This window comes from Ziziphus jujuba, chromosome 11, assembly GCF_031755915.1.
Source record: "Ziziphus jujuba cultivar Dongzao chromosome 11, ASM3175591v1".
In the NCBI taxonomy this organism is placed as follows: Eukaryota; Viridiplantae; Streptophyta; class Magnoliopsida; order Rosales; family Rhamnaceae; genus Ziziphus; species Ziziphus jujuba.
The window spans coordinates 27,171,966-27,185,774 of record NC_083389.1 but is presented as its reverse complement, the minus strand read 5'-3'; the positions used below and the strand labels follow the sequence as shown (position 1 = coordinate 27,185,774).

Sequence of the window (13,809 nt, the reverse complement as noted above, 5' to 3'; positions counted from 1 at the left end):
TGCCATGTTTTTGCATTCAACACACATTATGGAACTTGTGGGGCCCAACAAATTGGTAAAACTTGATGGACTGTACACATTCGGAAATTACCGATGAAACCGTCGGTAATTTTTCCAGGGTTTATTTATTGGTTACGAAAAAGCGTTTCTGTAATTACCGATGGTGAATTGGGAATTATCGATGCACCATCGATAATCATCTTTCCTTTAATTTTTACCACAACCGAGGGTTTTTTTTTTATCTTTTATCTTTTTTCTTTTTTTTTCAACGGTTGTCATTAGTAAAGATAGGTTCAGCATATTAAGATAACATTAGTATAACATTAGTATAGACCGTCATAACATTAAACATACGATCTACATTGAAAGTTTATTAAAGTACAAATCAACAGCATATTTTTTTTCTAAAAAACATAATGTCTTGCAGACCAAATGAAGGGTTCTCCTCACTACTCATGTACTCAATAAATTTCAGAGCGTAGACGCCACAATCACCCCTGCAGAATAGCATTAATGATTAGCATTAATGAAAACCAACTACGTGTATTTTCACACGTAACCACAATAAAAAACAGCAGCAATACAAGTTGTTTGAAATGACAACACATTCATACCCATTATCTTGGCGGGGTGCATCTTTGATCATGGTCATCGTGAATGGATCTAAAGTGGGAGACACGTCCGGATTCTTCCCGTAATATCCCCCATCCCTCAATAGGTAAGGCAGCATATACGTAAGGCATTCCGCATTCTTCAACTCTCTATTCTGGACATATTTATTTCCCATATTTGGATCGTATAAATCAATATGCCGGGCCTTCAAGTCCACACATGCTGCCAACCAATGCGCGCCTCCATTGTTGACAGGGATGTACACCTGCAAATTAGAACATAACCTCATTATCCACAAAATGGGAAACTTAGTGAGAATTTTTTTCAATATATGTATGGACTTACATAATCACATATCCGCCACGACACGCTAGGTTTGGGTGACCTCCCATGCACATAGTTACAAAGGGTCGCATCACATGAATATGTGCTACGAGATGCGCTCCATATGGGATAACGCCCTTTGATGGATGACTACCAAATAATGAAATATATACAATATAAAATATCATCAATATAACATTAAGCAACGCAGTAGCATCCCATCATCTTACCCAAAATAACACGCCTAATATGGCACAGGTGTTGGTGAACATCTTCTCATTATCAAACCGTCTTTTTCGTATGAAATACAAAATAGTGTCAATATGCTGCAAAACCACATTAAAGGAAATAAGTAACAAGTGCGAGGTGATAAATAAAACATCATTCCAAACATAGGACCACAATGATTTTGCATGAACATAAAACATATAACTTACATCGGAATTCAACCATCCTTCATCGGTCAGTAGCTCAGCAAAAAATTCCTTTCCCACCGTCATATAAGATGACGGTGAATGGCTATGCATATGATGCTCGGCCTGCAAAATACAATGATTATTTTTGCAGTTCCCAAACTCTAACAACAAATAATTGCTGAATTACAATATGTAATTTAATAATGCTGAAGCACTAAAGTAAAGTATACTAAGTTGTCTAAATGATACCTGATGCTTTTGTTGGTCAATAACAGAACTAAGCATCTTCCTTAACGCTGCCATCTCTTTATTTAATTCATCAACTTTTGCCTCCAAGCAAGCAAGCTAATCAATATCAATATCCAAAACATAAGTCAACATATATTAGTACAACATATGAAATACAAATTTGCGTGCAAGTAACAATTGCATACCCTGAAATTAGAATCTGGAGGGCCACTAGAATGCTCCCCAGCTTTGGACGCATCTTTAGCTCTAACATCTTTAGCGCCAACTATTGGTGCTACAATTGGAGGTGACGTGTAGCGAACTTCATGTATGTCAACTGCTATTGTTCGCCAGTAATCCATAGTCTTCTCCTCATCGGTAGCATCTAACGTCCAGTGCACAACATACTACATGCAATGAAGAAAGGAAAAAAAATAAATTTGGAAACTGACTATGGTAATGTAACTTGAATGTAGTCGTACCATGTAGTCTAAACAAAATTTGCCTTACATTGCTATTGGAGGAGAACCAATTATGGACAGCAAAATGGTTCGGTTGCCTTGGAGTATGCCATCCAAGGATCCTCGGACAACGGGTTTCCAACCGGTCGGCAAATTGGTTACCAAAATCAGGGATTGCTTCAAACCCCCACACCTACAAAATACAAATTATAGGTTATTAAATATAAATTTTAAGTAAACGCTACATGTATTAAATATATTACCGTACCTGAAACACCAATGGAAAACCTTTTAGGTCATAATATTGTGATATATTCTTTACTGCACGTCCTCGTCCTCGTAGCTGGAATGCATTGTGGAATGAGTTGATCGTCTCCTTGTAGCTCAGAATGCCCCAAGGGTAGGAATTAAATACGTCGAGATCAGCAACCAAATCAATGAATTTTTTTTTTATTTGAACCTTCGGATCCATTCCGAGTACACCATGAACTAAGAAATATAGTAACGCAATTCTAACAGCATCCCAATCATCCACAAAAAGTGTATCCTTGAATAGTCGTTCCAGTTCGGGCAGTTTCAAGTCACTCCTGTCATCTAGCAACCTCGTGCGCAGCTCATTTCCTTTGGAAATTTGCAAATCATACATCGAAGGGTACCTACAAAACTTTAACCCACTAATGAGTGCAAATTCCCACTTCGTAAACCGCACTGCAGATCCGCCGAAGTTAAACTCCAGTACTTCTGGATTGTTGGACTCAACTTGTCTGCAAAGCAAGTGATGCACTAACTGACCAGAGAACCGGAGGTTCTTCATGTCAAGTAAGTGTCCAAAACATGTTTGTCTATACTTTTCGAGCTGCTCACTTGTGAGGACACTTGTAATTACTTTGTTCGCCCCTATTGGATTCCCGAATGAATGTGCCCTACCTTTATTTATATCGGCATCCTGCAGCATCCGTTCCTTTGGAGCATCGATGGGCTGCAATATGAATTACATAAATGGAACTAACATCAACGATTTAATCATACCCTATTTTTCCACCCTAACTTGATAATAATAATTTCCAACTAAATCTTAAGACATATGGGTTCACATTTTTGCACAAGTGGTAATTACCGATGAAACCATCGGTAATCAACCTACAATGAACTAAAAAAAAAGCCCGATGGCCTATCGGCAATTACCGATGGCCATCGGGTGAAGTTTTTCTTCAGTTTTCACATTCATGAATAAATACTGTCACATGTCTTATCATTTACCGCACAAAACAACCTAAATGAATATAAAACTTACCGTATCAGATGGGGGAGAGGAAAGTGGAACGTGCCCTCGAAGTTTGGTGCTTTCCGTCTCAGATTTGGATTTCTTCCTAGTAGTACGTATACGCTTAGAGTCGGGTGCTGCTGCTGTGCTATCACCGCGTCTCTTACTTTCCACCTTCTTAACTCCCTTCTTCGGTTGACGTCGCAAGTTCCTCTTTGGTGCCATTATAAAGTACAACCTACAAATGTACATTGACAACATTAATAAACTTTTATCTACCTTTAACAACATTGTCAACTATGTATACATACATGTATAAATATCCGCAATCCTCAATTTCATACACTCTCTTCCTAAGGATATGTGCATGCCATAACATTTACTGAACATTTAATGTATAGCAGTGTGCATGCCATCTAAATATTTCTTTCTTCTTCTTCTTTAATTTTTTATTTTTTTCTTTTGTGGGGATAAAGTGTTTGCGTGTTTGCTTCTAGCTAACCATGTACCTAAAATTTTATGCATCGATCTTCTCTCTCTCTTTCTCTCTCTCTCTCTCTCTCTATATATATATATATATATATCTATACCTTTAGAAAGTACTAACTAGTTTCATTTACATATAGCCCATAGAAACTTTTTATGCAGCCATCTAATGTATTTTTCTATGTAACAACTTGGTATATAAGGCATAAAACCTTAAAACAATGAGTTTTCAGACAAAACCTTACATGAATGCATTACAAAGCAAGTATTGTGTGCTAAGTGACAATAGATATATCTTTCTACACTCATGTAACCTTTTATAAAGGGGGCAACCCAATCAAACCTAAGCATGGGAAATTTCAGACAACATTCTTATAGTATCAGACTTACAAACCTATATTAATCATAATGAGAAACAAGATCATATGCAATTGAATAAGAAATTAACTTATTTCTTAGATAAAATAAATGTTGTTTACCTTAACTTTGTAGTCAAGATAGTTATTGAGAGCCTTAAGCAAGAATGGAGTGTTGAGCTTAGCAATCCAACGAGCAGCAACAACCATCCCACAATATGCAAAAACCAAAACCAAATTGCTTATCCCATCATCATGCAAAATAAAAGAGAGGAAATGTACCACTGCACCACTAGCTGCTATTAGTGTGTCTTTGATGCTATGGGTTCCACGAATCAATAAAAGGAAGTATTTTGAATCTTTGTCAAAGGAAGCATTTTGAATCTTTATCACATATAATTGTGAAAGTAGGCTACAGGAGTTGCAAGCATTATACTACTCAGTAACTGATATTAACCCACATCCGAATCTAGATCAAAAAGCCTGATTCGAGGTGATTTAAGCAATCTGATTAAGAATGATTTGAAGCTATATATACCCCAGCTTTGGGCTTCTGAAGGAGCACATCTTCTTGAGAGTAGCCAGTGGATTCTAAAAACACTAGGAACGGCTTCTTTGAGACAAGAATATACACTTGCAACTTGTAGATACAATGCCTTAAGAAATAATTCAATTCAGCAATTATTTTAGGCCTTTGAGCTCTACACTGTCGGTACCAGCATATAAATTTGCAACTTGGACATTACCCTACAAAGCACCAATTACATATCAAGGCCACCGATACAGCAATATTAGCTAAGAATTCACACAGAAAAAATCAAAAAGACGTAAATTTGATTTTTCACGGAGGGATGCTTTTTCAGGGAGGAAAGGAAAAAAGAGGTCGAGCAGGATTTTTAAGGGGATTATTTGTGGGTTTTCTCAGGCAAGAAGAAAGAAAGGAAAGTAGAGGTGCGAGGATTCAGAATTATTGGCTTTGAGAATGAGAAAAGGAAAATAAAGTAATTTTTTGTTTTTATTAGGGGCAAAATAGGAAGCAAGGGGTAGATAAAAACACTTGACAAAGAAGGGGTAAATATCGTCAGCCCTTTATTTTTGGAGGTATTGGGCCAAATTCCCCAAAAAAAAAACCTTCAAATTGGGTCTTCTTTCGAAGCAGCTGAATTGGGCCTATTCTAGTATTTGGGCCTAGAGTGGACTTTAGTGAATTGGGAGCTTCAAAATCTGGGCTTAAATGGTTCTCTTAGAAATCAATTAGGCCTTACTTTAAAGTTTGCTTTCTTAATCTTGAAAATAAAAATTAGAACGGTAATAATTCTTAATTTGAGAAAAAGAAAGTCAATTTAACTATTATTATTGTAGTTTTCTTTTTTCTTTTTTCTTTTTCTTTTTTTTTTTTTTGGATAAGAACTATTATTGCAGCTACGTAACGCTAAAAGGTTTGTTAGTACATCAGTCTCGGTCCAGGAAATAAGAACCTACCCTTTTGTTTTTTATTTTTTTTTTAAAAAAAAGTTTTTATTAAATTGTCAAAAAAACAAAAAAATACATAAACATTCATTGAGGTAGACTTGGTCCATGAGTTAGAATATATGAGATGCTTTGCTAACATTTCGTTTTTTCCCTCTATTTTTTGTTTGACAATAGAGCAGGACCCTTATTTTCCCTTAAAAAAAAATATATATATATATATATACATATATTAATTAGTTATTATTTTATTTGTAGAAAATTTGAAATCCAAGCCAAAATGGTGAGCTGGAAACCATCATTTTCAATATTTTCCTGATTCAAATCATGACAACGTTATTGCATATACAAGGAAAAAGGCAAGCTGTATTCTAGCTAATTAAAAAAACATATTGACAAAAGTTTTATTTATCTATAAACTTAGGTTTATATCAATATCACTACATTTGTTTATGAATTTTAAAATACATATTATTGTACTAGATTTACTTATCCATAGATTTAAAGCTATATTAATTTGTCCACAATTAAGGTACTGCCACATTAGATGACATATAAGATTTTCTTAAATAAATTCGGTGTTCGTAGTAGTATTCATGTCATATACGATGTGTAAAAGCAGCAAGGGTTAGTAAGAAAACTAAAATGTAATGCGCTTCAATGAATCCTGGTTCATTTTGGTGAGCTTGAAACATTACATTTATACTGAACAGAAATGCTCCACTTCTTTCCATATTTTTCATTTCAGCAGACATGTCACTCGAAAAAACACCAAAAACAAAAACATTTTACACAAAATTACATCGTGCTAAAACTTTGTAATAACAAATTTAATATGAAAATTTTAAACAACAATGCTAACAATATTATCTCCAAGTCCTCTTTTGCCATCACTACCAAAAATTTCCTTACACATTGAATGAAGAAATTGAAGCTGTACAAATCTGCAGATAGAAACATGCAAGAATGCAAAATCTAAAGGGATGAAGAAACAAAGAATCTAAACATGTGTCTTATTGGAAAGAATGTGGCCTAATTTGAAATGGCAATGATCGTTTAAAGGGGTTTTTTTTGTCTCTCTCTTCTTTCTTTTTTTTTTTTTTTTTTTTTTTTTGTAGACTGGGGCTCATAAATATAGACTGTAGTGTGAAAGGAATGAGTTTTCATAAGGCTGCAGATTTCCCATTTGAAGTTGAGGAAAAGCAGGCAGAGGAAGAATATGAATATGTGTTCTCAAGGTCAGGGCAGGGTTCGGGGAAGACAGACTCTGACGAGCCAGAAACATTCGAACATACCCAAGTAGCAGGAGAGCCCGAGTTACTTGATAAGGTGATGTTGGATAGACAGATTGAGGTGAAGGGGGATTCCTGAATCCCAGTGAAATTTCCAGCAATGGTGATGTTCGTACCAATCACATCCTGCAGGGTGATGTCATCCAAAACCGGGAGAGCATTGGGGTCGAACTTGTCGTCTGGATGGGCGCCGCACTGACCAGAGGCACTGAATGCCTTGTAGACATTTTTCATTAAAATATCCGATATGGTGACACGCTTGATATAACCACCTCTTCCTTTTGTTGTCCTAAATTCAACACCACTGTAAGAGTTGTATAGATGGACATGGTCCACTTGCACACTAGATATGCCACCAGACATTTCACTACCAAAGGCAATCGTAGAGCCAGAAGATGACTGCAGGTAAACTTCCCTGATGTGTACTTTTTTCGTGGGTCTACCATAGGAGATGCCATACTCGTCCCAACCACTCTTAAGGGCAATGGCATCAAAACCCACGCTTATAATGCAGTCTTCTATACAAACATTCTCAGAAGAATCTGAAAGTATAAATTGTAGTAAAAATGTGTGAGAAAAATTCTAGCAATGGTTTTAATTCCAAAAACTAATGGAAAAACCCAGTATGCATAAAGAATACAACTTGTTGAAAACATTGCTCGTTCAGAAATTATGTTTTAATTTTAACTAGACCACGGCAAAGCACTGGATCATAATTCTTCTAATTTTCCCTTCTACTTCCTCCTATGATTGTTATTGTAACAAAACCTTCAAAATATCAAGTTCTCCCAGGTGTTTTTTCACTTGAAAACCAGACATTGTAACAGGCAAACATGAAAAGGAGTTGCGTCCAACTTCAAATAAGAAAACAAAGTAAAGAGTCTAAGGAAGGATTATCACAAACCTGGGACTATACCAACAGTGTGAGGGGCATCTGGAGGAGTAGAGACTGAGATATTTTGAATATGTACATCGCTGTATTGCATCCATAAACATACAAAAGAAATATCAATACACTTTGGAGAGAAGTAAAATTATAAATCAAAGGCAGAATCCGGCGGTTTGGCTAAGTTGCTAAACCAAACCTGCAATAGACTGGATGGATGTTATATGCAGGGGCATTCAAGAATGTAAGGTTCGAAACTACTACATATTGGGAGTCCACAATTTCAACAAGATGAGGACGGCTGTAATTCAAAGAATGAGAGCTGAACCAATCCCACCATACCCTGCCCTGGCCATCGATGGTTCCATTATCACCTAGTTTAGTTGACAAGATGCAAAAAAGCCAAGAGAGAAAGAGAATTAGGGTGACTAACAAAAGAGTCATTCAAATAAGACAACAAGAGGAAAATAAAGATAGCATACCTGTTATCACCACATCCTCTAATTCGTATCCATTTATCAAGCTACGATACCTTCCTCCAGGAAGTTCAAGCCCTCTACCATATGAGGGTAGGGGATCAACAATTTCCCAATGAGATGGATCCTAAACAAAGCAGGCAACTTATCATTATGAACCAAAATATTCACACAAACATTTTCTGCTAACATACGCAATTATAACATCTTAATCTGATTTTAAAGGAGTGAAATCACTACCTGAGATCCAAGAATTGTGGCACCTTTCTCCAAAAACAGTGTGAGGTGACTGGTAAGATTGAAACTTGCAGTGAGCCACCTTCCCGGCGGCACATAAAGCTGGGCACCGCCTTTATCAGCAAAAGACTTGAGATAGAATATGGCATTTTGAAAGGCAAGGGTGTTTAATGTTTTCCCATCTCCAACAGCACCAAACTCTAAGATGGAGACACTATGTGGTCTTGGTTCTAATGTCAGATTAACATAATTACATTGACCATCGCCCTCTTCTCCATTAAGATGGATAGCATTTGTCAATGCCAGCAGCGAGAGCAACGCCACCTGTTCAGAAAGGCAAACCATTGAACCTCACAAGACTTCCACAAATACAAAATCATTGAATTGCTTATCAACAAATAAAGTTTCAATTTTGATTAGATAGGATTTGGAACCATATCAAGCAGGCAAAAATCCTCATCTGTGGATTGGCAAAACTATGATTTTAAGTTGGCGATCAATGTAAACCAAAGAAGTGAGTAAAAAAACAAAAAGTTGAAGCTTTGAAGAGAGACCAAGGAAAGTGAAAAGTTTAAGGACTGAATAAAAGCAAAAACTTGGACTGTAATAGAGGTATATCATATATGACTCAGAACTAAGAATATGAAACGTGGAGTCACGCAGAGAAGGTACCAAAAAAGCACAAATTCAATTAGGATATGTCAGCAATCTTGCAAGGGAAAAGGTCTAGAAGAACTAATCCACAGAGTATAAATAGTAAGATTGGGAATCTTGTAAAAAATCGAAAACCCACTTCAAAAATAAAAAATCTGCAAATCCAGCCAGCTAAATTAACTACACACTTTGAAAGAAAAATCTTTCAACATCGAAGATTAACAACTCCCACTTGAGAGAAAATTCCGAAATGAAAATTAAATCCAGTCAATTATGGCTTTGGAATTTCAATTTTGCAGAAAGAACAAGTTCAGAACTTTAATAATAAAAAATAAAAAAATAAAAAATAAAAAACGTACTTACTAGCATCTTCATGGGTCAAAGCCGCAGGAGCAATGACCAAAAGAGAGAAGAACCCAAAAGTGTGCCTCCAACACAAACAGAGACCAAAACTGCAGCAGAGAAGAAGAAGAAGAAGAAGAAGAAGAAGAAGAAGAAGAAGAAGAAGAAGAAGAACCAACCAGACAAACCAACCGAAGCTTTTGTGTAAGTATATGTGTTATGAGCATTAATTATATAAATGACACAAAAATATAAATATTCATGTATGGCAAGGTAGACGAAAAATAAATATATGGTAAGCAAGAAAAGAAAAAAAAAATTATTTCCCACTATAAAAAATGACAGCTTTCCATGTATATACTTAGCAAAGTGCACAGCACGGAGCATCAAAAACAATTTTTTTCAAAAAAAAATAAATAAATAAATATTTTTAAGGAAAATATTTGGTTGCCCACTAATCAGTAATTACCCTCTAAATCAATATGATTAATAACGTCTCTCGCCGACAAAATTGTTTGAAACGGCCCTCCTCCATTTCACACAGAGGGAGAGAGAGAGAGAGAGAGAGAGTAAGTACTGAGCTTTTGAGAAGGCAGTGTTCTAATAGTGTCTTTGTTTTGCTTACACTTGTTGAAAATTGATTAGTGAGAGAACGAATTGAGAGAGAGCTTTGATAGCTTGGTTAATGGTGGTTTAACCAAGTACATGACAGACTCATATGTAAATGACAAGTGGACGTGGGAATGTGGAGAGGGTGAACCCTGGATTGACACGTAAGGAAAAAAGGGTGGTAGGATGGAAAGAGTGTGAGATTGGCGGATATGAGAAGAATAAAAAGGAATAAAATAAGTGAAGGAGTGCATGGGGCATTGAGACCGCATGTGGGTTGACAGAGCATAGGAGGGAAGAAAGTGGGTCCCACAAATCAATCATGAAGAAGATGCTAGCCTGGCCTCAATCACTGGGGACAGAACATAAACAGAGAGAGAGAGAGAGAGAGAGAGTTTTGGTGGCTTTGATTGTGTTACCTTAAGTCTTATGCTTCCCTGGCAACCCTTTTAGACCAAGTTCTCCATGACACGTCACCCTCATTTATTTATTTATTTTTTTTTTTGGACTTTTGGAATTGAATTTTTTTTTTTTAACTACTTTTTTTGGTATTACAGTGTTTTTTGGGTAATACGTGAAAGATCCGTGAAACAATAAGACTAGGTGAAGAAAATTCCATCATTCATTCCTCTCCTTATTATTTCTTTTTTCCTAATTGCAGAATTTTTTTTTCTTTTTTTGAATACTCCAATTGCAGATTTACAGCTCATCTATTGTCTGTTTCCACAATTAATAGCTTTTTTTTTGGATTCTGAATTTCTTTTTTTCCTTATTTTACGATGGGATTTTTTAGCATTAAATCAAAATGGGTCTAAAAACAAGGTTGTAAGGAAGGCCAGTAAGTAATGGGTGATGCAAATGGTAATCTTCTAATTCTGCAATTTTTTGCACATAAAAAGCTGTAACTTCCAAAAGGGTGTCAATGAAAGAGAAGAAAAAGGAGGTAGCTAGATTATGATGACTTTGAATTACCAAAGTTTGGAGAATCTCATAGAAAATATCCATAACAATTAAGTTGAATTTTTTTTTTTTTTTTTAAATCGGGTTTGAGTAGCTTCTCTTATACTTTGATTTTACATGTTGTAAAGTTAAAGAAACTTCAAATGGGTGGCCCTGGTTTTGGTTCGTCCTTTGCATGTCTTTGTTAGTCCTTCTATATGTAACTTTTTTTTTCCCCCACAAAAATGGCCCACTTCATAACTTTTTATTTCATCGAACTCTGTAAAAATCGAAATTTTGCCAGTTTCTACAGATTTTTTTTTTTTTTTTTTTGGGGTGCTTCTTATAAACATTCAATAATATATATATATATATGTACATATCTAAAAAAAACCACCACAAGAAATCTCCACCTAAAAACCTTTCACATTTGAATATGTGTTTTATATAAAAACTATTCTCTTCTATATAGCTTTTTACTCATATCACCAAAAACACAAAGACATAGAAAAGAAAAATTCAATATGGCCAAAAAGTTACTCTTTATGAATGACAATGTGGGACAGTTTGGAATATTAAATGAATACAAGCAGCAGTTGATCTGAGAGTCAAGGAAAATATACATATATGCACAACATGTTATATATATATATATATATGTTTTAAGTCATGTTATTGAAGGTAAAGGATTTATTAAAATTTTTTTTTTTTTTTTTTTTTTCGATCAGGGCTTTCCATGCCTTAAGGTCTAAGCATATTATAGTAGCCTAAAATTTGACAAATAAATCTTTCAAAGATGTGGTGTATATATATATATATATATATATATATAGCTGTCAATACCTTCTTGCCCTGCCTCTCAGCCACTCATTGAAAAACAACAAATAAAAAAGAACCCTGACTTTATGATTACGGCCAATCCGAAAATACAGAATTTTTTCAACGTGCTAGATTAGATTAAATGAATTTTGTGATATCCAACTCGAGCAATGAAATTCACAGTTGAATTAGACAGTTCGTCATGGTGCTGTCTGGTGGTGTGTCAGCTTTCCTAATACAAAGCTTTGATAAAAAGGGATATTAGAAATGGACTTGTGTATAGGCAAATTAAGCACAAAGAACATGCAAATGTTGTAGGCCTTAATGAATAGGCAGACAATTCGTTATTAGGAAGATTTATAGGTTCTTCCAAAATTTCCATATGGAAGGAAAAGAGAAAAACCAGTGTGGAAAACTTCCTAATTCCCACCTTGGTATAATGGTGTATCATAAAACCTTGCATCATTGACTTTTTACTCGTAAATGCTAATTTGCGTGGATATTTGGAGAAACACCCATCAAAACCAGGCATGCAAATGAGATTTTGTCTGCCTTATCATTTTTCCTTAACCAATACCACATGCCCTGGTAGCAAAGAAAAATACTCTTTTGCCACTACCCTCTCAAGGGACCCACAATTAGACCAACCTTTTTTTTTTAAATGGAGAATACGGGCAAAAACAACCCCATACCCATGTGGCTGTCTTTTTGTTTTCTTCACAATTATTATGCCAAAGAATTAGGGTGGACAAAAAATAAAATAAAAAATTGCTTCTGTTTCAGGTGAAGATTAAGCAGCCACAAATCCGGTCATATTATTGAACTTTGGCAGCATATGAAATCATGAGAAAACTACTATTTACTTTGCCCTCTACATAAAACTTTTACAGACAAAAGGTACAATGTTTGGTCTCCAAGTCTATTGTTTCCTTGTTAAAGAATCACTGAATGGTAGATCTGGGTATTTATATACAACTCAAAAAATTGATCAAGCATATGGTTGTTCATCTACATTCAAGAGTTTTTTTTTAAACCCTTGTCTCTAAAATGGTCTATAATGGAATTTTGCTTATGTTTGAGTCAATTGATTTTGTCATCTATCTCCCTTCTGTCGAACCCTTTTCTTGTCTGCAATTAAAAAATGGAACGGTTGCAACTAAAATAGCATATTTACACATCTAGTTGATGAAAATTGTCAATTAAATTATTGGTGTTACAGCAAAAAAACCATTCTATGCATGGAATACATTTCAAGTAACTTTTTTGGAAGTGCATTCACATGATTAACAACTTGGCATTACTTGCAACTTACATACTGGATCACATGGCTGAACCTGAACCTTTGCCTCCCTTCCATGTCTGCATATTATTTTATTTGACCTAAGATTCTGTCTGTAGTCAAATAGTCCAGTCTCTTTTCGTAGGGAAATTAAATAAATAAATAAATTACCCCAATTACTAGCTAAAAAGGTACTTTTGCTTTTTAACCTTATTGTCTACAAATGGCAATTTTCTTTAGAAAAATAAAACCCCCATCATTTCCAAAATCTAATAATTAGTACATTGCGGCCCAACACAAAAAAACCAACCAACACAACTTGTGTAATTGCGATTTGACCTCACTAAATAGTTTATACATCCCAATAATTTTCTAACTTAACGAACAACAAACAGCAAAATATTCTTCGGTACACTTTACAGTTTTCTTCAGGTGAAATGGCTTCTCAAGGAGCAGTAAAGAAGAACCAACATAACGTGATTATTAGAGCAATATTGCTGCAGTATTGATAAAAAGACCAACTAGTTTTCAGTAGTATGTCCCAGTGGTTCGGTATACAAGTTAAAAAGGCTCTGCCTTTCTTATTATTGTCAATGTTATTTTTTAAAATCTTGTAATGCATTATTCTCTTTTTTCTTATTCTTTTTCAGCCAAGGAAA

At 35.2% G+C, this 13,809-nt stretch overlaps 2 protein-coding genes across 3 annotated transcripts; both read right to left on the bottom strand.

Annotated features, from left to right (window-relative positions):
* Positions 1 to 344: 344 nt before the first annotated feature.
* Positions 345 to 5,116, bottom strand: LOC112488904 (uncharacterized). The gene is made up of 11 exons (XM_060812578.1): positions 4,271 to 5,116; positions 3,336 to 3,543; positions 2,310 to 3,020; positions 2,091 to 2,234; positions 1,787 to 1,987; positions 1,602 to 1,697; positions 1,374 to 1,475; positions 1,167 to 1,262; positions 958 to 1,086; positions 615 to 877; positions 345 to 497 (listed from the first exon to the last, which is right to left on the bottom strand). Exons 2-11 carry the CDS (start codon positions 3,528 to 3,530, stop codon positions 386 to 388), a joined length of 2,049 nt encoding a protein of 682 aa, XP_060668561.1. The 5' UTR covers positions 3,531 to 3,543; positions 4,271 to 5,116; the 3' UTR covers positions 345 to 385.
* Positions 5,117 to 6,316: 1,200 nt separating this feature from the next.
* On the bottom strand, positions 6,317 to 10,128 carry LOC107433196 (probable polygalacturonase). 2 transcript variants are annotated; one of them, XM_016044454.4, is made up of 7 exons: positions 9,974 to 10,128; positions 9,526 to 9,614; positions 8,512 to 8,832; positions 8,278 to 8,398; positions 7,995 to 8,169; positions 7,814 to 7,884; positions 6,317 to 7,451 (listed from the first exon to the last, which is right to left on the bottom strand). In XM_016044454.4, exons 2-7 carry the CDS (start codon positions 9,535 to 9,537, stop codon positions 6,781 to 6,783), a joined length of 1,371 nt encoding a protein of 456 aa, XP_015899940.1. In that variant the 5' UTR covers positions 9,538 to 9,614; positions 9,974 to 10,128; the 3' UTR covers positions 6,317 to 6,780. The 2 variants fall into 2 exon arrangements, with proteins under 2 accessions (XP_015899940.1, XP_048320873.1); XM_048464916.2 differs by lacking the exon at positions 9,974 to 10,128 and having other exon boundaries at positions 9,526 to 9,942.
* Between the last annotated feature and the right edge of the window lie 3,681 nt (positions 10,129 to 13,809).

Excerpts from the sequence above, each read along its gene's own strand:
- LOC112488904 (XM_060812578.1), bottom strand. The coding sequence starts at position 3,530 with ATGGCACCAAAGAGGAACTTGCGACGTCAACCGAAGAAGGGAGTTAAG. Across the intron at positions 1,263-1,373 it reads AAGGATGGTTGAATTCCGAT|CATATTGACACTATTTTGTA; the intron begins GTAAGTTATATG and ends GTGGTTTTGCAG. Across the intron at positions 1,087-1,166 it reads TATTAGGCGTGTTATTTTGG|TCATCCATCAAAGGGCGTTA; the intron begins GTAAGATGATGG and ends ATTATTTGGTAG.
- LOC107433196 (XM_016044454.4), bottom strand. Across the intron at positions 8,399-8,511 it reads CCACAATTCTTGGATCTCAG|GATCCATCTCATTGGGAAAT; the intron begins GTAGTGATTTCA and ends TGCTTTGTTTAG. Across the intron at positions 7,885-7,994 it reads ATCCATCCAGTCTATTGCAG|CGATGTACATATTCAAAATA; the intron begins GTTTGGTTTAGC and ends GATGCAATACAG.